Source organism: Cucurbita maxima, unplaced genomic scaffold (assembly GCF_002738345.1).
Source record: "Cucurbita maxima cultivar Rimu unplaced genomic scaffold, Cmax_1.0 Cma_Scf00008, whole genome shotgun sequence".
Classification (NCBI taxonomy): Eukaryota; Viridiplantae; Streptophyta; class Magnoliopsida; order Cucurbitales; family Cucurbitaceae; genus Cucurbita; species Cucurbita maxima.
Window position 1 is genome coordinate 4,709,954 of NW_019272024.1, and position 25,710 is coordinate 4,735,663.

Below are 25,710 nucleotides of genomic sequence, written 5' to 3' on the forward strand. Positions count from 1 at the left end.
TCATGATCCATATGAATAATGAACTCCTTAGGCCAAAGATAATGTTGCCAGGTTTGCAATGCACGAACCAAAGCATAAAGCTCTTTGTCATAAGTTGGATACCTCAAAGATGCACCAGTCAACTTCTCACTAAAGAACATTAAAGGTCTTTGATTTTGCATTAATACAGCACCTATCCCTACTCCACTAGCATCACATTCAATTTCAAAAGTAGACTCAAAATTAGGTATGCAAGCAAGGGAGCAGAACTCAATTTTTCTTTCAAAGTATTAAAAGCAAGTTCTTGATCTTTTTCCCATATAAAGGATACATTTTTCTTAACAAGTTCATTCAAGGGTGAAGCAATTGTACTAAAATTCTTAATAAACCTACGGTAGAAACTTGCAAGACCATGAAAACTTCTTACCTCACTTACATTTTTAGGTGTAGGCCAATCTTTTATAGCCTTCACTTTCTCCTCATCAACCTCAACACCATTAGATGAAACTACAAACCCAAGAAAGTTAACTTTTTCCATGCAAAAGCTACATTTCTTTAAATTTACGTACAAACATTCGTTTCTTAAAGTAGTCAAAACATTGCGTACATGGGTAATATGATCATCTAAAGATTTAGAGTAAACAAGGATGTCATCAAAATAAACAACCACAAACTTACCTAAGTATTCTCGTAAGACATGGTTCATTAGTCTCATGAATGTACTAGGTGCATTAGTTAATCCAAAAGGCATAACCAACCATTCATAAAGACCATACTTGGTTTTAAAAGCTGTTTTCCACTCATCCCCAATATGCATGCGAATTTGATGATAACCCGATTTTAAATCAATCTTAGTAAAAAGACTACATCCATGCAATTCATCAAGCATATCATCTAATCTGGGAATTGGATGCCTATACTTTATAGTTATCTTGTTTATAGCCCTACAATCAACACACATACGCCAAGAACCATCTTTCTTAGGTACAAGAATAACTGGAACAGAACAAGGACTCAAACTTTCACGTACATACCCTTTAGCAAGGAGTTCACTTACTTGCCTTTGTATCTCTTCAGCCTCCTTTGGATTAGTCCTATAAGCTGGTCGGTTTGGAATGGGCGCGCCAGGAATGAAGTCAATCTTGTGTTCAATCCCTCTAAGTGGTGGCAAACTACTAGGCTTCTCCTCGAAAAATAAATCTTCAAACTCTTGCAAAAGCACAACAAAATCACTAGGCAAAGAAGGGTTAAGCATGTTAGTAAAGTAACAAGATCCCTTGCACATAAGTACAAGAATAGTCTGGTTAGAGATCAAAACATTCCTAGCCTCACTTGATCTAACATACAAGCTTACTGATTTGGCTTTTCTCTCTTTTTTTTCTCTAGGCTGAGTGTTACTCTCTTGCTTTTCCCTCAAGCTCTTTTTTTCACTTGATTCTTTTTCAATCTCTGTTTTTGCATCAGCCTCTTGCCTTTTCTTTTCAAGTTTGCAATGATCAATAAATACATCTTTTGGAGACAATGGAATAAGAGTAGTTTTTCTACCGTTGTGAGTAAAAGAGTATCGATTTGCATACCCATCATACATTACCCGACGATCAAATTGCCAAGGCCTCCCCAGTAGTAAATCTCCAACATGCATGGATACAACATCACATAAAACATCATCAACATATTTTCCAATAGTAAAAGGAATAAGAGTTTGTTGAGTTACCCGTACTTCCCCACAATCATTCAACCATTGAAGCTTGTAGGGTCTTGGATGTGGTTGTGTCTTTAAATTAAGTCTTTTAACCAGAATGGAACTCACAACATTGGTGCAACTACCGCTATCAATTACAACACTACAAGGTACAGATTGAACAAGACACCGAGTTTGAAACAAGTTCTCCCTTTGGTCTAGGCCGTCCTCCTTAATGTGGGTGTTTAGAGCTCGTCGAGTAACCAAAGATATATGTGTAGGGTCCTCTTCACTAAACTCCTCACTCTCATAAGTTTCCTCATTTATGTCGTCATGTGCCTCGTCATCCGTAACAATTTCTCCCTCCTTGATGGTCATAATTCTTGCATTTGGGCAATCTCTACTATAGTGTCCTACCCCTTGACATCTCCAACACTTTAAATCTCTATTTCGAACATTAGACTTTTCTACTTTTTCTTTCCCTGTTTTAGAACTCTCCCCTTTCTCAAATTTAGCTTGAGGCTTCTCATTAATCTCTTGATTTCTATGCTTATAATCAATATTCTTACTATCCCTTTTCCATGTAGAAGTAGAATTGGGAAAAGTTTTAGAAGAATACCGTTGAGACCTTCGTTGGATTTGCCTCTCGATCTTAATTGCAATGTGCAACAACTCCTCAATATTAGAATAAGGCTGTAAATCAGTCTTGTCCGCAATCTCTGTGTTTAACCCATTAAGAAACCGCGCCATGAGAGCCTCCATGTCCTCATCGAGTTCAAGTCGATCCATCAATGTATCCATCTCCTTGTAATAATCCTCCACAGATTTGCGTCCTTGTTTCAATCCTTGAAGCTTTTGCGCCATGTCCCGGTGAAAAAATTGTGGAACAAAACGCTTCCTCATGGACTCTTTGAACTCCACCCATGAATCAATTGGTGCTTCAAGATTTCTTCTCCTACTTGACATCACTTTATCCCACCAAATTTGAGCATATTGTTTGAATTGAGCAATGCATAACAGTACCTTCTTTTCATCACTAAAATTATGACAGTTGAACACCGACTCCACCGTTTTCTCCCATTGAAGGTACTCCTCTGGATCAGTTTTTCCATAAAACTTGGGAAGTTTTAATTTGATGCTCCCCACGTTACGATCAATTCTATCATTATAAGGAACTCGTTGTTGTAAATTATGATACCTTCTTCCATGGTCTCTCCCTCGCATCAAGCCATGACCAACCACATGTGGATTATCCTCGTGGTGATCAGAATTGTCGCCCTCATATGTATCGGTTGAGGGCGTAGGTAGTGGAATCCTCTGTCGAGCTTGATTTTGAATCTCCAATCTGCCTATTCGATCAGTCAACTCTTCTATTCCTCGAATTAGTCTTTCCATGGTTCGTTGTTGGGCTTCTCTCAATCGTGCATCAGTAATGTCAGTATTGTCCTCTGGATTTTCCATGCTACAAAAGAAAGGTAAAAGAAAAAAAAAAAGGACCTCACAAGCGCTCCCTCACGTGATTCACTCGTAAATGTAGTTCACTCGTGTTTAGAACTCAACACTCGAATCAATGTCACTCCCTTACAAACTCCTCACCCTCACAATTGAGCACACACAAATCACACTCCAAAAAACCAATTGGGATGTGAGACAAGCTATGTTATAGAGCTAAGTGCAATTCAAAGTGAATAGACAGCACACTTAACACATACACAAGGGTATTGAAGGAGCAATCCGAATAACGACAAAGAAACTAATTAAAGAAAGAAAATGATTAAGGACTAATTTAGACGTAGTAACATATGAAAGTTACATATAATAATCAAGAGGAAAAAAAGAAAGACATTTAACATCAATATGCTTTCTTCAATGGTTTTTTTTTTTTTTTTTCTTCTGATTGGCAAAATATAATCAATTTACCAACAAGAAAATTGATTTAGATCTTAAAGAAGAACAAAGTGTTGATAAGATCCAGATCTAACACTTTAAAGAACTTAAGATTTTTTTTTTTTTTTTTTGTTATATATTTTTGTGATAGAACATGAACATTCTACACAAACTGAGAAAAAAAAATTATAAGAGAATTAAAAGAGATAAGCACAATGAAACATATATCCGATCTTGAGCCTGAAGCTCTGATACCAAATGATATGGAAAATCAACCCAAGGGAAAGTATGGAACGGATTACCTTGATGATCAAGATCACGAGTAAAGAAAACTCGTTTCTAAACTCGTGATTCGAATCACTCCACAAGAGGTTTGATCAATAACACTTGAATGACTCTACATGCAAGTTCTAAACACAAGAATTTGCAAAGAAAGTTTAGCTCTCAACAAAGCTAAAATAGAAATTCTATTCTTAATTCCAAAATCTGATGTCTAATCAAAGAAAAGAAGCTTTATATAGCCCTTACAACCTTAACCTATGTGATATATAACTCCCAAATTAAATGGGCTAGTAAATGAAAAATACCCATAACCTCCATATTAAAATGGCTAGTTAGTGGTGGAATATAGTAACCTATGTGGGTTACAATATAACATTAAACTAGCTTAAATATGACAAACAAATATTTAAACTATAATTAAATAATGCAATTAATAGAATGTGCTTATTGACTCATCCTTGGACTAGTTTCATAAATTCAGCGGAGTTCATTAAATGCAACTTAAAGTGCATTTAATTCATCTCTTTCTTGAAGCTCAACTTTGCACAACATATAAGGGAGGTCTCCAGCGTCTTCTAGAATTTCCTTTGATGAGCTCACCATAGCTTGAATATAACTGTATAAGGCTTGTTGTAGCTTCTTAGCTCTCGTCCTTGTAATTGGACCTTCAGGTATGGAAATTCTTTGGTCGTGGTTCATATCAGGGTCTATTTCCAAATCACCCTACTATATTGTGCCAGCGGAGTTGAAAGAACTCAAGGCGCAGTTACAAGACCTACTAAACAAAAGTTTCATTTGACCTAGGGTATCCTCTTGGGGTGCATCGGTGTTGTTTGTGAAAAATAAGGACGGATCGATGCGTTTGTGCATAGATTATAGAGAGCTAAATAAGATAACCATAAAGAACAAATACCCTCTGTCTCGTATAGAAGACCTATTCGAAAAATTCAAAGAGGCAACGATATTCTCCAAGATAAACCTTCGATCAGGTTACCTCTAAATCAAAATTAAAGAAAAAGACGTACCAAAAACAACATTTAGGACAAGGTACGACCACTACGAGTTCGTAGTGATGTCATTTGGCCTCACCAATGTCCTAGCTGTGTTTATGGAATTAATGAATTGAGTATTCAAGGACTATGTGGACACGTTTGTTATCGTGTTTACTAATGATATCTTATTATACTCGAAAACAGACCTAGAACACCAGAAACACCTCCGAAAAGTTCTAACCACTCTGAGATATAACAAGTTGTATGCCAAGTTCTCCGAGTGTGAATTTTGGTTGCGACAAGTCTCATTCTTAGGACACATGGTGTCGAAGAATGGAATATTTGTAGATCCCACCAAGGTCGAAGCAGTCACAAAGTGGGAACGTCCAATTACGGTTATAGAAGTACGGAGTTTCCTAGGATTGGTGGGATACTATCGAGGTTCATACAGGACTTCGCTAAAATAGTCTCGCCTTTAACACAACTAACGAGAAAATGTATACTTTTTACGTAGAATGATGCTCGTGAGGCAAGCCTCCAGGACCTAAAACAGAGGTTGTGACCGCCCCAATACTCATGGTACCCGAGAGTTCAGAAAGGTACGTGATCTACAGCGATGCATCTAAAAAAGGACTAGGATGTGTTTTGATGCAACACGGCGAGGTTGAAGCTACGAAGGAAAAGGACCCCGCATAATATCATTTCGTACATAAATATCATAATTGGGAAGTATCCCGATGCATATGACATAAAAATACATGAATTCCTCATAATTTTTAATCAAGACAAACTTGTGATGCAACTCGTATCTTTCTTTCTTATCATGACATAGTGTCCGGTTCCTCACCAATTAATTTAATTTACATTTGTTTTACCTTACCCAAAGTTTCAAGCTTAAAGTGTGAGAGAGTGTTAATATATTAATATAATAACATTTTCTTTTAACTTATCACATTATACTTTACAACAATTTACTCATTTACTTTTGAAATTTTTCTAATTCAAAGTAAGACTTCTAATAATTCTTTAGAAAAATAGATTTGAAAAGGTGTTGGTAAAAGAAAATATGATTTTGTTAAACATAGAAAATATAAACGATATGATTTGGTAAAAAAAAAAATGATTTATGTTTTAGTTTTTTTTAATTTATAGATTTTCATTAATGTTATTCTAGATTTAACTTGAATTCAAAATTGTGAAATATTTAAAAAAAAAAAAATTGATGAGATAATAAAATAAAAACTAAAGTTATAATGATTTTAGTTCATTCAAAAAAAAAAATCTATTTATACTGAATTTTAATTAAACCCTAATAAAATGTCCTAATATGATCGGGTAATAAAAAGTATTGTATATTATTATTATTATTATTTTTGTATCACATTCATTTTTGTAATTTGAATTTTCTAGCAGGGTACTTTCTTAGATTATAATGGTATATGAAATTATGGAAATTGTTTTTAATAAAAAAAAATTATTAATATCCTAAAAAAAAATTATAATAATAAAAAAATCAAAATAATCTTAACTATTATTTTAGGATAAAAACGGTTAGTAATTAATTTTAAAAAATATATTTCTTAATTTATTTAATGTTTCAATAAAATTCTTGAAATATAAATAATAAAAAATAAAAATTATGTTATAATTTTAAATGTAACAAGTTAGGTACACAATAATAGAATTAGACGGGTCCAACATATTTATATTTATATATATATCGGAGACAATATGATTAGGTCATGGAGGAATGGTCATCTTCCATCTTGTCCTATGTTAAAAGTTGAGTGAGCTTAAATGTTCTTACATCCACTCACAAGTTTGTGGCTAGCATTAAATTAAATTAATTAATTTTTATTTTTTTCTTTTTAGAGTTGGTTTGATTATGTGAATCCATAACAATTGTAATCCAAAAACTTTCTATAAATATTTAGGTTATATGGTTAACGGATAAATTGGAACTCATTTGGTAGTGAAGTACTCTAATTTTTCTACCTCTTCTTCTAGCACGAACCGGTAGGAAATGTCTCATCAAACTTCTCCTGTTTCTGCTTCATCTATGAAGAGCCCAAACATTCCTAAAGTCAAACGTCCTATTGCAAACTTTCACCCAAGCATATGGAAGGACCATTTCCTTTCATTATCATCCGAAGCAATGGTAAATTAGTCGTCTATGTTCATGAATTATAATATAATCATACTTATTTGTTCATTATATTAAACCGTTAGTTTTATCATTGAACTTTCTCAACTTTTTGTCTTGTAAATTTCAGAAAATAGATGGTGAAATGGAGGAACAAGCTAAAGAGTTGAAAGTCAAATTGAAAAAGATGTTATTGATTTGTAATAGAAATCCTCTCAAGATACTAAATCTGGTTGATTCAATTCAGGGGTTAAATGTATCTTATCATTTTGAGAACGAGATTCATCAAATCTTAGAACAAATATATGTGAATTATAGAGAGTTCACAAATATTGATGGCAGTGATGATCTTTATACGATCTCTCTTCTATTTCGACTCCTTAGACAACAAGGTTATAAAATTCCTTGCGGTAAGTTTATTCAAATCTTAACTCTTTTTTTGAGAAATTAAAAGTTATTGCAACTAAAGAAAATTAATATTTTCATAGTTTTAAGAGCTAACAGTTGTTTTGTGTACATGAATTTGAAGCAGACATATTTACGAAATTTGTAGAAAGTAATGGAAAATTCAAAGAATCACTTGCGGAAGATGTAAGAGGAATTTTAAATCTATATGAAGCGGCACATATGAGGATACATGGAGAAGATGTTCTTGAGGAAGCTCTCGATTTTAGTGTCAAACATCTAAAAAATATTATATCCAACTCAAGCTCAATTTTTGTCGCTGAAGTTAAGAGCGCCTTAAAATATCCTCTAAGAAAAGCCATTCCAAGAATGAAGGCAAGAGAGTACATATCGATATATCAAGAAGATCCTTCACATTCTAAAACTTTGCTTACTTTCTCAAAATTGGATTTCAACCTATTACAGAGACTTCATCAAAAGGAGTTGATAGAAGTCATCAGGTTTATATATGTTTATACCATTTCATATAACTTATTTTTTTCTTACTTTATATACTCTATTGGTATCATTAAATTTACTATAATATATTAGATTAAGTTTTTGGGTTTATTGTTGATTTAAAATGAATTTAATGCATGACTTGAACTCATGTGTAGGCATTTCCTCTCTAGTTAATATTGATTTTCCACTTGTTTGATATATCAGATCAAAGCCTTTGAATTCGTTAGTGTATTAGCTCTTTTACGCATACCTAAATTAGAATGGCTTACCTACTATATAGGTGATGATAGATTTGAACATTTTTTTTAAAAAATAAATGTTTTTTCTCCACTAATTATATTTGCATATTGTATAGGTGGTGGAAGGATTTAAAAGTCCAAACCAATTTTCCTTATGCTTGTTGAATGCTACTTATGGACGTTGGGAGTCTACTTTGAACCTCAGTTCAATGTTGGAAGAAAAATTTTAACTAAAATAATCGCAATTACTTCAATTTTAGATGATACATATGATGCCTATGGAACATTTGAAGAACTTCAAGTCCTCACTCCGACAATTCGAAGGTCACTTAAATTCCTCTAAATCAATGAAGATTTTAGCTTTAATACTATTTTCTCATCTAGATTAATTTTTTTTTAGTAAAGTAATATTATCTTTAAGAAATGAAAAATAAATATTGAAACAAAATCCACCCTTCTCATCTTTCAAAATTTTTATATGGAAATAATTAATATACAAAATAAGTTGAAGATTTTATGAATAATGATGTCATTATATTTTACAGGTGGGATAGAAGCTTGGTCAATGTACTTCCGGAGTACATGAAACCTTTTTATATAGCAATGTTAGATCTTTATAAAAAAATTAGTAAAGAAGTAGACAAGGACGAAAGTTCACTCCACATTCATGTTGCGAAAGAAGAAGTAAATTTTCTTTGTCTCCCTCTGTATCTTCATCTCCTTTTTTTTTTTATTAATGTATATACGATCATTTTTATTGATTTGAACAGATGAAAAAACTAGCTGAATCCTACTTTGAAGAAGCGAAATGGTTAAACAAAAATTACAAACCAACTTTCAAGGAGTACATGGAATTGTCATTAAAAACCACAGCTTATTCCTTGCTTACAAGCATTTCACTACTCGGCATGGGCGACATGGTAACAAATGAGGTACTTGAATGGGTTTCTAGAAGACCTAAAATTATCAAAGCCTCAACAATTATTTGTAGATTCTTGGACGACATTGCTTCCCACAAGGTTTATCATCCATCAAAAGCAACACAAACATCGTTAACTTTTTAAAAGTAAACTACATTTACTTATGTGTTTTTCTTTTTCAGTTTGAGCAAGAAAGGGAACATATTACTTCTGCGGTTGAATGTTACATGGAGCAATATGGTTGTTCAGAGGAAGAAGCTTGTGTTGAACTTCATAAGCAAATGGTTGATGCATGGAAGGACGTAAATGAAGCATGCCTTCATCCAATTGCTGTTCCAATGCCTATTTTAATGCGGGCAATAAATTTTTCAAGATTTATGAACGTGGTTTATTCGGATGAGGATGGATATACACATTCAAAAGGTAAAACAAAATTTATTATCGAATCTCTTCTTATGAATCCTGTGTCTGGTTGAATATCTATATTGGCAATAAATTTTGTGGAGCCTAAAATGTATTACCTATTTGAGTAGAAATGTAAGAGGGAATAATGGTCAACAAAAATTATAACATGATATAATATAATATATAAAAACATTGACCTTATGACACTGCTAGTAGACCTTTGCCATTACCATTAACTACAACAAATTAAAAGAAAAAGGTAAGGGTATTACCTTATAAGTAGTCTCGTTATAAAGTTGGAAACATGCAAACACACATAGCATTATGGGACTTCAAATTTATGGAACCAAAGATTTAGGTCATTAGAACTTATTTCCTTGGCCATACCTAGAATGTGAACAATTAAGTGTGGTTGGCTCGGAGATAGACTCTAAGTTGAATCAAGAAACAATCCATTAAAGCAAATTTAAGAGCACCAAGTTAAGTTCGAAACTGTAAATGAATTTACTGTTATGACGCATATGGGTTAATTTCAGTGAATTGATTGATGCATGAATGGCACGTTAATTGTGGTCTATTCAAGTGTTATTATTAATGGTATGATAATCTAAGAAATTGCTATGATTGTTGATTCAAGTTTGCTATGTTAATATGATCACGTTATTTCGTGTGAGATACCATGGTGTACAATAAATGTAAACATGAATGAAATATCACAAATATGTATGTAAGTATTATAGAGAATTTATGTCATTATAAGTAAGGAAGTTGATAGGATAAGGAATCACTACAAGAAAAGTAAGATTCGGATTATCTTGTTGATCGAATATCTCAAGGCAAGAACATTGTTTGAGATTTGAATCACTCTACAAGTAAGATCGATCATGTCTAGCTTGAAATGATTCTTGTTGATCAAATATCTCAAATACTTGTTTGAGATTCGAATCACTCCACAAGCAAGATTGATCATGTTGAGCTTGAATGATTCTACATGCAACCTAAACTACATAGAATTGCAAATAAACTTAGCCATTGGGTAAAGAAAGCATAAATGTTCCTTTTATATATATTTTCCAAGTCTGCTTACAAATACAACATATTTGGCTTAGCCTAAAAAATGAAACTATTAAAGGTATTACAAAAGTTGTAACTTTCATACTTTATGGTCATAATTAGCCATTTATGTAAATGTAACCTAAAGTAAATAAAATGTCTTAAAATACAGTAACTCTAAATTACTTTAAATTGTAACTCACCCAAAATGTATATCAATCAAACTTCATTCTTTTTCGATGTGGCATGAATTGAAACATCTTTTGATAATTTTGACAACCTTTTCTTCACATCTTCGTTGGAGTATATTGTATGATTGATGTCTTTTGGTTCATATCAGAAGTACTATGTGCATCATCTTATCAAACCATTATTCTTAACGAGGGACCTCATGTCTTTTATATCTCACACAAGCATGAATTTGCAATACCCAATTCTAGCTATAAATTAATTTCTCATTTTGACCCAACTTTTCTAACTAGGGATAGGTAAGAACTCTAATAAGAGTTTAAGAAAGAGAAAAAAGAGAGAAAAAAAAGGAAGAATTGTGATTTAGGATTTTGGAAGAGAGAGCTACAAAGGGAAAGTCGAAATCCGACATTTGGAGTAAGAATTTAGAAGTTCTTTGAATCATTCATTTCTAGACTTTTGACTCACTTAACTTTGTCAAAAATCAAGGAAGAACGTAAGGTATGGATTTTGCAATTCTTAGTTTCCGTTTTATCTCAGATACTGATGTTTTCTTTGAAATTAGTTTTTTTTTTTAATATATATATATTATTATTATGTTGTTCTTGGAGGAGTTTCGCACCAGGCTTATGAAGGAAGTCAAAGTTAACTTGGATCGAAATATGTCATGACCTAGTTTTCGAGGATTCGAAACCCGAATGATAACTAATAAACAAGGACCAAAATAAATAAAAGAAAAATAAGAAAATGCGATAAGATTAAAATCAAACTAGAGCCGAACAATACAAAAATAAAATACAAAATGAAATATATTTACAAAATGATGCTATTCAAATTTAGTACAAACGGAAAAATGGGTTTGGGATATAGTTACAAAATTTAATACAAAAGACTCAAATATAAGATGGACCAACACTCCGAAAGAATCCTCTCTATAACTGCACATTTCTCGAATGCTCTCCCACCTCGACCTGCATCCTGTGAATATCGAAAAGAAAGAAGGAGAATGGGGTGAGTATAAAAATATTCATTAAGCAATCTATTCTATTGTACGCTTTCATCGTATCCAATTTCTAGCGGTTCTCCGTAGGTTTTTTCCTAGGTTCTAGAAACTTCTCTTACATGTAACAACCTCTATTGGGCTTGGGATACATTCACTAGGGGAAAGTATCATGAATCTTCTACACGTGCAATCCCAAATCCATTTTTATGACTAGTGTACAACATTGCAGTGTCAGCCTCGACCTGTTTTGACACTTAATAGAGGCACTCTCCTTGTCAACCATGTAATCTCTAGTCTCTTCTGATACCGATTTTTAGAGTCATAGCATCGACCTTGACCTGTCTTTACACTTAATAGAAGTATTCACCCTACACCACCTACCCGTGTAGTCTCTAATCTCTTCCAAGATCGATTTATGGGTTTGCCTATTTCTACACTCAACATGAGTATTCACCCAAAGCCTACATGTGTAGTCTCCAATCTCTTTAACGACCGATTTAAGAAGTCGAGGTGCCACCCTTAACCCTTTCTACACTCAATAGGAGTTCTCATCTTGACACTTACACGTGTAGTCCCAAGTCTATCTAGGATCAGTTTATGGTTTCCCGCATTTCTACACTCAATAGGAGTCCTTGTACTAGGGCTAACTAACTGTGCAGTCTCTAGTCCATCGACGACCAATTTGCAGGTTTGCCCCTTTCTACACTCGATACATTTTAATACATGCATATTGTGATATGACAAGATTGCATGAAATGCCACTATGATAACTTTCCTTCCGTCCATGATACAAATGACCTCCAATTGACATAAAGTGACGTATAAGACTGAAATTCGTGACTCTTAAAGGATTGGTATATGTAACGACCGACTTTCCTCAAATGCATCGATTGGAGTTTTCACTTAACAACAAAAAATTATAATTTAAAATGCATGCAAACATGTTCAAGATAATTTATAATAAGAAAACATTCTCAGTACTCCTTTCTATATAATTTAAAAATATGCAATTTAACCAAATAATTTCACAATAAGGTAATTAAAGAGTACGGCACCATTATAAAATTTTCGAGTTTCCATAAATTAAGGATGTTCGAAAAAAACATAAAATAATAAAATTAGTTAACTATAAATAATAAATTAAGACATAAAACTCTAAGTTGTCTCTCTCCTCCCCCCTTCTTTCCATCCTACTCTTAACTCCCCGGCTCTTAACTCCCTTGCTACAATTTTGTGAAAAATGATTTTTAAAAAATAGGCTGAGTAAGAAAATATTAAGTAAGACTCTGGGTTGATACTCGTCACATATAGTTCATCAATCGAAATTAAGATCAAGGTATCTCAGTGATTGATTACCTAATACACCATGTCTAATCTACTCACCTAAAATATTTTTCACCAATCACTCCTTAGTGACCAATAATGGTTGGTTACTCGAAACACACGACTTACCACATTTATTTCATTCAAAAATTGTAACATGCACAATTGTGGACCCAAAATAATTATTTTCATAATCAATAGGCATAACAACAAACAACAACATCCATATAATAGCATACACATCCAACCGTATTTCAGAAAACAAAACAATTTAGTTTCAATTGAAAGTCCTTTACTAACATTTTTCTTAACCGTTACTAGAAATATTGGTCCAACTCTAATTTAGACAGAACCTAATCAATAGATTTACCAATCAATCTAAACGGCACGTAGCATAACTATCAAATTCGTTGGGCTTTATCACTCACCATTCTCTTATGGAATTGGTGGTCTCAACATAATGATTGTTTTCTTGCATGACCATCGCAGCATTATGACAAACATAATGATCGTTTTCCTGTTTGGTCGTCGCAACATTATGATAATCATAATGATCGTTTTCCTATCTCGTAAAGTACGCATTCGTACCATCATAAAAAAGGGTATTCCCCTATGGATGTATACACAATGATGCATGAGATCCCAACATTTTTCTTTTTTCATTATCATGTATGACAACCCCTTTAGTGTTTTCCTTCGTATCATATCATTATCACAACTTTTTTCATGTAATTTCGAGTTGTATATCATGTTAAAACATCTTATTGCATGTCACGCATATCATACATCTTATCATGTCCCGTGTATCATGTCATAAGCATATCACAATATGCGTCGTATTGTCAAATGTATCATACGATAACATATATCATATCCACACAACATATCATAGTCATATTTATATATATTCATGTATCATATCTCAAATATATCGTCAAACATATCGTATCATAACATATATCATATCATTCACATATCATATCATAACATATATATCATTCACATATCAAATCTCAAACATATCGTCAAACGCATTGTACCATAATATATATCATATCATAACATATATATATATATCATTCACTTGTATCTCAAACATATCGTCAAACGCATCACATCATTGCATAAACATTTCAGACATATCAAGGATATGATACGTGCAAAACAACAGAGCACGTGTCATCATACATCAATTTCTAACTATGCCGATAGTATGACCACTTACTTGGTTGGCCTTAGCCAAAGTTCTATCCAGCTCCAAATTAACTTGCTTTTATCTTTCGAATTTGTTCTCACTTATAAAAATCAAGTTTCATGTTTTCGAGGTTTGTGTATACGGTGTTTAATAGTAAAACTTAAATTATAAACGAATGTCAACACTATATCAGATTGCCCCTTCTTACTCTATTTTTCATTTTTTTCTAATTCTATTAACAGATATGCTCGGTCTTTTATTCTGTTTACCTGTGTTTATTTTTTCTTCTAATTCTATCTCTCTTTGTTTTTTATTCTGTTTACATTTATTTATTTTTTCTTCTAATTCTATTCACGGTTCTCTCTGTTTTTTGAATTCTAATTCTGTTTACGTTATTCTCGACCCATTTCATTTTATTTATCTTTGGCAATCACTCTATTTTTAATCTATTGATTTAAGCATCTCATTTAATTTCTAATTCAAACCTAAATAATGGTAATAATTGGGTAAAATTTAAAGACATCTATCTCTTCCAGTAAATCTTCTAAATATGCTTCACTAGTTAAAGTACAATTTCATTTTTCTCTCTCCAAGTAAATTAACTTAAGACACTGATTAAGGAGAGATAATTGAGGGAGGAATTAGAGGTTAGTGGAGAGAAATTTGAAAAATGGTTGTTTTATTAAACCAAAATATAATTTTTTTAATATTTATTTATTTATTATTTTACTTGGAAGCCCAAGTGTTACAATATTTCACTATTTTGATTTAATGCTAAATCTAATACAACATTAATAAAAATATATAAATTAAAGAATCTAGAACTATAGAAGAATGATGTAAACTAAATGTACAAAAGCAATTGAATAAGGTAAATTTTATATTTGACAAACCCTAGTTTTATCCACTTTCTTGTTGCTAAATATATTCAACAAAGTATTGAGTTGACAAGAAGAGATTCCATAAGAAGTTTTGTTCTACCACTTCTATTCGTATATCCATTCTCTAAATTAAAGCACGTTTATAACTCTAGAAAGATTCACTACACGTATTAGAATAGGTATTGGAACAAAGACATGCTTCATTTATGTCCTTCCATGCATCAACCCCTTGCTTATAAAGTTCAACACAAACTTCTTCCTCTAAACAACTATATTGCTTCATGTAACATTCAAATGTAACATTCAACTGCAGAAGTAACATGCTCACTTTCTTGTTCAAATTAAAAAGAACATTACTTTACTTTTAAAAAATTTAACTTTGTTTGTGTTGCTTTTAAAGGATAGTAAACAATACATACTTCGTGGGAAACGACGTCGTCCATGAGTCGACATTGACAGCTGAGGCTTTAACAATTTTAGGTCTTCTAGAAAACCCTTCAAGTACTTCGTTTGTTACTATGTCACCCATGCCAAGAAATGAAATGTTAATAATGAAGGTGTACCCTTTATATAGTACCAATTCCATGTACTCATTAAAATTTGGTTTGTATTTTTTGTTCAACCATTTAGCTTATTCAAAGTACGATTGAGCTAGCTTTTTTATCTCTAAAAATAAATGAAAATGAGAACTCTTATATACATGTATAAAAAGGAGGGAGAAAAGATGGAAGGAGAAAAAGAAAGTTTACTCCTTCTCTTGCTATACGACTCGGAGTGAACTTTCATCATTGCCTATTTCTTTGCTTAATTCTTTGAAAACATCTAACATTGCTATATAAAAATGTTTCATGTATTTTGGGAGCACGTTAACCGTGCTTCTATCCCACCTGCAATTCACTAAGTTTATCATAGATAAAAAAGCGAATGTTATGTACTCTAGCTTTTAATCTTGGAAGGATTTTTCTTAGTGGCCATTTCACTGCTCTTTGAACTTCATTTGCAAATTTGGGGTTTGAGTTAGTTGTATCATCTCTTACATATTTGACACTAAAATCAAGTGCTTCATCAAGGAGATCTTCTCCATGCATCTTCATATGTGCCGCTTCATATAGACTTAATACTCCTCTTGTATCCTCCGTTAGTGATTTTTTGAACTTTCCATTACTTTCTACAAATTTTGTGAATATGTCTGCTCCAAATTTATGTGCACAGAAGCAACCATTATTAGTTATTTAACATTTGCTTCATAAACAACTTTGTTGAACTACAATAGCTTTCAAAGTCCCGATATATAATTTTTTTATCTTACGGATTCCAAATGATTATAAAACAATAGTTTAAAAGTTATATATGAATAAACTTACCGCATGGAATTTTATAACCTTGTTGTCTAAGCAGTCGAAATAGAAGAGAGACAGTGTGAAGATCCTCCTAACCGTTGGAATTTTATAACCTTGTTGTGAAGTTTCTATAATTTGCATATATTTTTTTTAAGACTGGATCAATCTCATTTTTAAAATGATAAAATACACCTAACCGTTGGATTGAATCAACCAAACTTAACTTCTCCAAAAGATTTCTAATAGAAATAATTAGCATCTTTTTCACTTCTACTTTCAACCTTTTAGCTTGTTCCTCCATCTCAACATCTATACTCTGAAATTGAAAAGAAAGACAAAAGTAAATGTAATTATGATTATGGTATAATTCATGAATACTAAGATTAATCTACCAATGCATCAGATGTGAGTGAAAGGAAGTGGTGTATCGATATGCACGGATGATATTTTGCGACAGGGCGTTTGCATTTAAAAGTGTTTAAACTCTTAATTGTTGAAATTTGAATGCATTGAAGAACAATATTGAATATAAAGTGCATATTTATAGAAGTTTCAGGGTGTTGGACAACTCTTATCACATAAATATCCCATTATATTTTTAAGCAACAATTCAATTCATACCCGATAAATTTATAACTTTTACCGTTGAACTCAATTAAAAACTAATTTATAATTATTTTAGCTCTATTACATTTAAAATAAATTGAAAATGTATTATGCAAAATTATTCTTCTTCAAAGTTATAGGAAAAAGATTATCATGTATAAATTAAATTTGAAATTCTATTCTTTAGGAAATAAGAGGGAAATATATATATTTTCCATCATTCCTATGATATTTCGGCACATGTCAATTATTGGGTTTTATGTCCTAAAACTCATAATTTGTAAACAAAAATATATTCTATTTTCAATAAATTTAGATTGTTATTGAATAAAGTGAACTTTACGATCATTAATCTAAATCTAATAAACTAAGAACACTTTGGCTATAGTATGATTACTTGAACTATATGTAGAGACATAAGAGTTGATCAAGTTCAAGTATATAGTCAAAATGATCTATAGTATAAGGATAAGACTGAGTACCTTATTCTTTGGACACTATGGATGCGGCCCACTTTTGTATATGATATAAACAATGTAATCACTAAAATTGTACATGTGGAGACATGTGACTGGGGGCGTCCTATGCAATGAGTATTGCATAAGATCGGACCATGAAGAAAATCACTCTCACTTTATAATGTCGTTTACTGTTTAGACTGATTTTTCTTTCATTCGATGACCTAGGTAACTCAATCTTAATCGTGAGCTAACCATGAACTCCTGTTTATTCGGAATTATTCTTAGATTTGCATGGGTGAGAGTGGCTCAAGTTCGCCGACTCAATAGGTCTCCCATTTCAGGGGTAAGACTGGGTAAATGGCTGGGGACGTGGGGTGCAAGATGGAATTCACTCCTACCCACTTTTAGGGATAGAAGAGAGGTATTTCCCTTAAGTACTGACTCCAGGTCTTGAACAAGGGGCCCCACCCTCTCATTAGCCTGAGAGGGATCCGGTTTACTGATTTGACCACAAACCAATTGTTTATTAGAGGATCAGTGAGACATAAGAAACAAGAAGTAACTTCAAGGATAAAACAGTAAATTGACCCAGCTCTAGTGACGAACAACCTGTGAAGGATCGACTTACAAATCATGGTTATATCAAATGGACAAAAATATATCTATAGTGAGGGGAGTGCAACTACTAGGCTATAGTGGAATGTCCTAGTAGTTAACGAAGGTTGGTTAATGAGCTTAACCGGTTAATCTTGGATCGTTGGAGCCCATGATCTATTGGTCCATTAGGTCCCTCTGCTAGCTCATATCGGACTAAACCATAGAATAGTGTGACGAGTGAGTTCGAAGTGTTCGAATTCAAATTAGGGAGAATGTGCTACATATATAAGATATATTTAACCGCATTTTTGTTTTATTTACGAATGAAACAAAAAGAGAGAATCTAAGATATTTAAATAAGATTTAATATCTTAATCAAATATGTGTCGGAATTAATTGGGATTGTTATTTGAATTAATATTAAATATTAATTAAATAGTTTAATTAATCATTTAATATTACTTTAATTTGAAATTAATAATTCAAATTAATTGTTGTTGGGAAAAATCCATGTTAGTGAAATTTTGAGGGGTAAAAATTTGGTTTAACCAAACTCGCATGCTTGCCAAATAAACCCCCATGAGTAGAATTTTGAGCGTCAAAATTTGGTTAACTCAAACATGCATGCTTGTCACATAATCCCAAACATTTGAGTGGAATTTTGAGTGTCAAAATTTGGTGATCTCAAATTTGTATGAATATGCAAACATGACTCTATAAATAGAGTGATCATAATACATGAAAGTTCTTATTGTTGGTGAAAAACCTTGAGAAAAACCTCTCACAAACACTCCCTTCATATATACAAAATCCCTCCCAAGTTTAGTCACTCACCGGATTCCACAATCCCGTTCTAAGGTCGGAGGATAGTGGAGAAGACACTAGTGGTGGTTCGAAACGGTGTTAAAACTCATCAAATTTTAATACTTATGAACATGCTAGTTATTTACTATAATTGATGTTCTAAAAGTGTCTAAGATCCAAATTGTTTCCGCATGTGTTATATTAACGCCATCAATATCACTCTAATATTACATATATTTAAAGCTACTTTATTGATTAACAAATTATTGTGACTTAAAACATATATTTAAACCTCCATTATTCATTAATTAAATGAAAAGAAGATAATTTTACACAGAGAAAAGTTGTCTAGGACAAAGCAAACGATAAGTTGGGTAATTAAAAAGATACATAAAAGAAGAGGACAATGCAAGACTTTCTTTCGCATCAACGCCTAATTTTAAATTAAATTATAGAACGAGATCAAATTTATGTATGATAACGATTAGTTTTTTTTAGTTTTGAGCCATGAATCGTTACTAATTGAAAAAGAAATTAAATGACTTTGATAATTGCACTAATTCGCTTTTTTAGAGACTTGAGCCACAAATCGCTATTAATTAAGGCATAATAAATAAAAGTCAATAATAATTTTCTTTTAAAATCATGTAAGAGTAGAGGTGAAAATGAAGGTTACCATTAGACCATAAATAAAAATGGACACCAAAAGAAACATATACTTAAAGATAGAATGAACCAAAATATGACTCAAGTCTAACGGGTCCTATGTAGACTCTCAATTTTAGAACATAACTTGCCTCGTCCTTGTATAACTAAATGCCTTGCAACTATATCATATATTTTCAAAGAATAGTCGTAAGACTCGAGCTCCAACCAGGAAAATTTTGTAAGATTTTGTAAGAGCCCTCAAGTAGATTTAGATTACTAAGGAAGAGAGAAAAGAAAGTTTAGAAAATGAGATAACCATGAAGAGTAGTCTTTTGGCCATAAAAAAAAAAAAAAAAAAAAAAAAAAAAAAAAAAAAAAAAAAAAAAAAAAAAAAAATTGAGACATGTCAATTTGAACTCTTGAATCATCTAAATCCGTCAAAAAATTAAGGAAGATTGAGAGGTAAGAGTTTTAAAATTTGATTTAAGACATTTAGTTGGAATTAGGTTTTGAAGTTTTAATATGTCCTCTTACCTAATTTCCAGGATGAAATCAAGATTTGAGTTACATTGAAAGGTTGAGTCCACTAGTCTCAAGAACGGTGAGTTTTCTAGTTTCATCCTACTTTGGGTGTATTTATAATGTTTCTCTACATTTAATGAAATGCATTTATTTCTCTCAACATTTACATTCATTATCATTCATTATCATGCAAGACAATCCTTTTTCTTTCATATTATATCATATCATTTTCATCATATCTTTCCATACATAAATTGGGTTGTGCGTCATGTCGCCACATCTTATCGCATGTTATTCATTTCATGCATCGTGTCATAATATACATATATCATATCATAAACATATCTTATAACATCATGTATTATATTGTCAACCGTGTTACACCTAACGTTAATCATTGTCAGTTCATCTAGGAAAGGATCATCCTAAATTGCATATTGAAACTTGACCAAGAATTGAGGGAAAAATCGTGAGTTTCGAGATACCTCACGTTTCCATAAGAACGAATTTTTTTAAAAGTTTCAATGGGTTTATTACGGTTTGTGGTTAGCTAAAAATTATGTAAAATTTACTTTTGGATTACTGAATATGAGATCTACATTTCACCAGAAAGGAAGTAAATTGTTTCTAGTTAATAATTAAGAGATATGAAAATGCAAATAAAATAGTTTGGAATGCAAAAACTAAGAAATTATGGGGGAAACGCAAGAAATCGAAGAATAAGGGCTAGACATGCATCGACCAGCAGCAGCGAAAATGCATTCGAGCTAGTGGAGCACAAGGGGTGACGTGTGTGACATGTGTGCTCCTTGTGACTCCTCATTTAGCCTGTTTGCTGGTTTGTTTGCTTGAATATTTCAGTAGGTGATCAATAGGATATCTTGCTAATAAGCATGCATGCAAGATTAGATTATGTATACAATGCTCTAGGTGATTGATAGGATAATCTCCTTACCAAAGCATGCACAAGAGAACCAAGCTAAGTTTAGGGTGCTACAGTTAGAGTGGTTTACATGTTGACATAGGTCAGTACGTTTCCAGTAGATTTTACACCCTAGAATCATGAGCGATAAGAGGTTTAGACCTCTGTGCACCCAAAGATTGATTTAGTTCCAGGGACTAAACCAAAACGTCTTGGAAACGAGATATGAGATTTAAATAACCTAGACGCCCTTAATGACCTAGTAGACCTCCACAACATCTAGAAATGATAAAGATGGCTCTCTAGAGCGATAGCAACTAGTATAGTGTCCATGGAGCTTCCACTTCCCTTTCTACATGGGTATGGTACCATTAAGCTAGGCGTGAAGTTTGTTAGGGACATGCAAATTGACATATTTTTTTATTATCCTACACGACTAATTCGTCTTATGGGTGGGTGGGTATTGATCATGCAGGTAGTCGATGGAGCTGGCACATACAAGGGACAGTGCCCTTGACCTTGGGTGACTATATGACATGTGAGGGTGGGTGGGTATTGATCATGCAGGTAGTCGATGGAGCTGGCACATACAAGGGACAGTGCCCTTGACCTTGGGTGACTATATGACATGTGAGATGGTTCGTCAACTAACCTTTCATGGACGACGACCAAACTAGCACTCACCATATTGTCCCCACCATTAGAGAGTGTTCTCCCTCACAAGAAAATAAGAAAAAATGTGAGAAAATCATCGGTCAAAAGAAGCAAGGTGAGGATAGAAGACGAAATGAATATTAAGTACCTTTGAAGTCTTGAAGGGGAATATGAAAATAGACCAAGAGGGGTCGGATAAGGATGTGTTTTGAGGACAGAAGCTTTTAAAAGCCTCGAGGAGAGAGTGGTTGGTGCGAGGTTGAAGTAGTAGTAGTCCATCCACCACCCCAACACTCTAAACCCACCAGCCCACAACCCTCATCACCCCAACAGCTAGATCCACGAACCCAACTCCACAAAACCCACCAGGTTGATGGGTTATGGGCTTCTTTCAAGAGCCTCCCACCAACATTTGGTCCTATATTCAAACCCATAGCAGGAAACATTATACATGATTTAGTATACTATTGATCTATCAAGTATATCAATGTACAATACACCTACATCATTTACCCACTTCATATAAAAACTAAAATGTTCTTTCAAAAAAAAAAAAAATTAATGCATGCTATTAATAATGCACTAATGAAAAACTATATATAATCGATAGCTACAATATATGTCAATTAATTATAACTCAGTGATATATTTAGGGCATTGTTGATGTCAACCAAATAACATATATATCTTTTAATATACCTACAACTATATTTTTGTGATTTATCATTGAGGGTTTATTTTTAAGACCTAATTTTCGATCAATGTTTAATAATTGGTGTCGATACATAATATCAATAATATAAGATTAAAAAGATCAATTATCTAAAAATTATTTAAATTAGCACAGAGAAAAATAAAACAAATATGACAACCAATTTTGTTATTTATTATATATATATTTTTTTCTTTTTACTCCCATTAAAACATTAAATGCAACGTTAAACAATTTTGCATTTAAAAAACTCTATCCCTTTTCATAGGAAGAATGTCCATTGGAGCTTATTTGAATATCTTTTTAACCAAAACACGTAGGTTGAAGTCTATTTGGATACCTTTTTTTTAAGGAAACAACACAATTGGAGTCTACTTGGATATCCTTTTTGACGAAACTAATGTCAATGGGAGCCTACTTGGATGTACTTTCTAACCAAATTAATGTCAATGGGAGCCTACTTGGATATACTTTCTAACCAAATTAATGTCAATGGGAGCCTACTTGGATATACTTTCTAACCAAATTAATGTCAATGGGAGCCTACTTGGATATACTTTCTAACCAAATTAATGTCAATTGGAGCCTATTTGGATACCCTTTTTAATATTTGGATACCCTTTTTAATATTTGGATCGGATCAAAGAAAAGAAAGCTTGTGAACGATGTGACTCTTAACCAAATACATCATTTCTTTTTTCTCCCTGTAGGACTTTAGATTTCCATAATCTCATGCTTCCCTTTTCTTCTTTACGTGACATTTCTCAACTTTTTTATTTATAATTTTAATAAACTATTCCATCCGATTCAAATCCCATTTTCCACCATGCTTCCAATCCCTTTTATCATACACAAATTTTATATCTTAGTGCGTTTTTATTTCTTTACTTTAAAAAAAATATTCTATTTAGATATGGGATTCCAACAATTGTCCGAAAAAGATACTCTAGAAGAAAAGATTCGCCAACAAATAGAAGATAATATTTCTTAATTACATAGCTAAATAATATATTAGAACTAATGAACATGACACACGAGTTAGCTTAATCACTACTCTATATTTGAACTTTTTTTTTTTTAATCTAATAATTTGAGAAATTAAAAGGTTGAAATATTTCTATTATTCCTTTATTGCTCATGATCTCTGATTATTAAATGTTATATGTATTCTTGATGGGAGTTGGAACATGTATGAATATATAATAAAGTTTATTTGATTACATTTAATCTTATCTAGATGATTTATTATCTTATTATATTTTAATTTGTCTTATCAATTAGAATTATTGAACTCAAGTGTGATTATCTTAATGTATCTTTCAATATCTTATAAATTATTCTTAATAAATAATTATTACTTTTTTATTTCCAAATTCTTTAATGTACTTCAAAAAAAAAAAAAAAATCTATATTTTAAAAAATAACCGTTTAAGATTAGGTTTGTAAAAACATGTTTAAATTTAAATTAGGAATTTAAAGGATTTATTAACATAAAATTAAAATTTTAAAATTTTATTCATACAAATAAATTGATTTTTAAAAAACAAAAAGGATCTCCACGAAAGGTATTGGATCAAAATAAAATATTTTCAGAATTCGTAAGAATAAAAAAGATATGGAGAAATACATTCAAAAGCATCCATATAACTAAAACTTGAACAACCAAAATTATGCTTCTCCATCCAACGCAATTCTGTAAAGATCCATAAACCGAATCAACATTCTTGCTCTAACAATAATCCAAAACAGTGTGGAGAGAAATCAAAGCATCATGTAAGAATGGGAACATTTTAAATTGCAGAGAGTTCCCATTGAAGAGAACAGCCAAACAAGCTACAATTCCATGGAGAAGTTTTCTTCCTCAACCTCAACTTTATACTTTCAAATTATAATTTATTATGCAAAATATATACATATAACATATATTACAAGGGCCTGATTGATCAGAAACTGGAAGCGGAATCGCATCAGAACAAGAACGGAGTCGGAGAAAATGCCGGGATCACGACTGGGATCGATGCCGGACTTCGCCTGAGAGAGGGAAAATAACAGAAAGATTCGTTTCAGATGTCGCTTTCATTTCACAGATCTTTACGGTTTCGATAATGATACGGAAGATTCACGAAATCACAAACGTACGTACCTGAAATCGTTACTGTTACTACGGCCGTTAACTCCTCTGGCCTCTCCGTCTCGAGATCCGCTTTTCCTCTTCACCGATCGTTCCGATCCCGCCGTCTGATCATCGCTCTTCTCTCTCTCCCTCAACACCAGAACTACCTTATCCTCCGAGATCGCTCCTAGCGACGGCTTCCAATCGGCAGCTAGTTTTGCCGCTGAAGGCAACAACGCACCTCGTTTTCTCCGCCGGTGTTTTCTGGTGGCAATCGGAGCCAGAGATTTCATCTCCTCGACGCCCGGCGCCGCCGTAGCCTCCGGATTCTCCAGGCGAGACATATTCACCGGCACGCAGCAAGAAACGAACTCAAAAAGGAATTTCATCGGGAAACACACCGCCCTGCAAGTCTCTCGTTGTGAAGAGAGTGGTCAGAACGAGAAGGAAGGCTCTGATCCGACTCCGAGAAAGAGGCAAAGTTGAAAGCACCAAAAATTGACAATCTGTATCAAAGACTGAAGCGGCAGGAGTCCATTCTCCACTCCGGCGTCCGTAGTAGAATCCCGGCAACTTGTGGTGGTGGTGAGTTTCCCCAGTTGAGGGGACTTGATTCTGAATTTATAGAAACCGTTGGCCATTGGCTTCCCTGTGGTTACATTTGTATTAGTCTTGTAAAATTACCAAAACATTCTTCATTCCCTTTTCTGTAATCACAATTGCATGGGCTTTTTGGGCATTTACACTTACCCTATAGTTTTCCTACCATCTGTTGGTCATTAATTATTGATGTGATAGCTTAGATATTATCATGTTAAATGACCATATAATTTATATAAATGAAATTTATTAATAATAATGATCCACAAATCATTCATTTACGTTCTCGTAGAATGTTTCTAATCTCAAACAATTTTTTTTCTTAAGATATTTGATCAACAAAATAATCTAAATATTAGTATCTCTTACGATGATTTCTTGTTCTTTCAAAGTTCTTTGATATTTTAGATCTAAAAGTTTTATTTCTCAATAAGGTTATTAGATCGAATCAATTCGAGGGTTTTAACCTTTTGTGATCTAGAAGTTTGCATATCCATTAAGGTTATAAGATACAATTGGCTAGAATTTTCTCTATCTCACTCTTACCCATCTTAAACATTTTTATTGTCTATCATCTACAATCAAAGAAGAGTCTAATGATTAGCTTTTGGGCGTCTTAAAAGTTAAAGATGGTATAAAGGTTTGCTTAGTTT

General features: G+C 32.7%; 1 protein-coding gene and 2 pseudogenes across 1 annotated transcript; 1 reads left to right on the top strand and 2 right to left on the bottom strand.

The window, feature by feature from the left end:
* Positions 1 to 6,778: 6,778 nt before the first annotated feature.
* On the top strand, positions 6,779 to 9,578 carry LOC111483270 (annotated as a pseudogene).
* Positions 9,579 to 15,125: 5,547 nt separating this feature from the next.
* LOC111483234 lies at positions 15,126 to 16,725 on the bottom strand (annotated as a pseudogene).
* A 7,388-nt stretch (positions 16,726 to 24,113) lies between these two features.
* On the bottom strand, positions 24,114 to 25,061 carry LOC111483313. Its single transcript, XM_023129505.1, has 2 exons — positions 24,488 to 25,061; positions 24,114 to 24,375 (listed from the first exon to the last, which is right to left on the bottom strand). The coding sequence occupies exons 1-2, from the start codon at positions 24,844 to 24,846 to the stop codon at positions 24,312 to 24,314; spliced, it is 423 nt and encodes a 140-aa protein (XP_022985273.1). The 5' UTR covers positions 24,847 to 25,061; the 3' UTR covers positions 24,114 to 24,311.
* Positions 25,062 to 25,710: the final 649 nt, after the last annotated feature.

What these genes read in the sequence shown, in the direction of transcription:
- LOC111483313 (XM_023129505.1), bottom strand. Translation starts at nt 24,846, where the DNA reads ATGAAATTCCTTTTTGAGTTCGTTTCTTGCTGCGTGCCGGTGAATATG. An exon ending in AGTAACAGTAACGATTTCAG is followed by an intron (nt 24,376 to 24,487) that starts GTACGTACGTTT and finishes TCCCTCTCTCAG; the next exon opens with GCGAAGTCCGGCATCGATCC.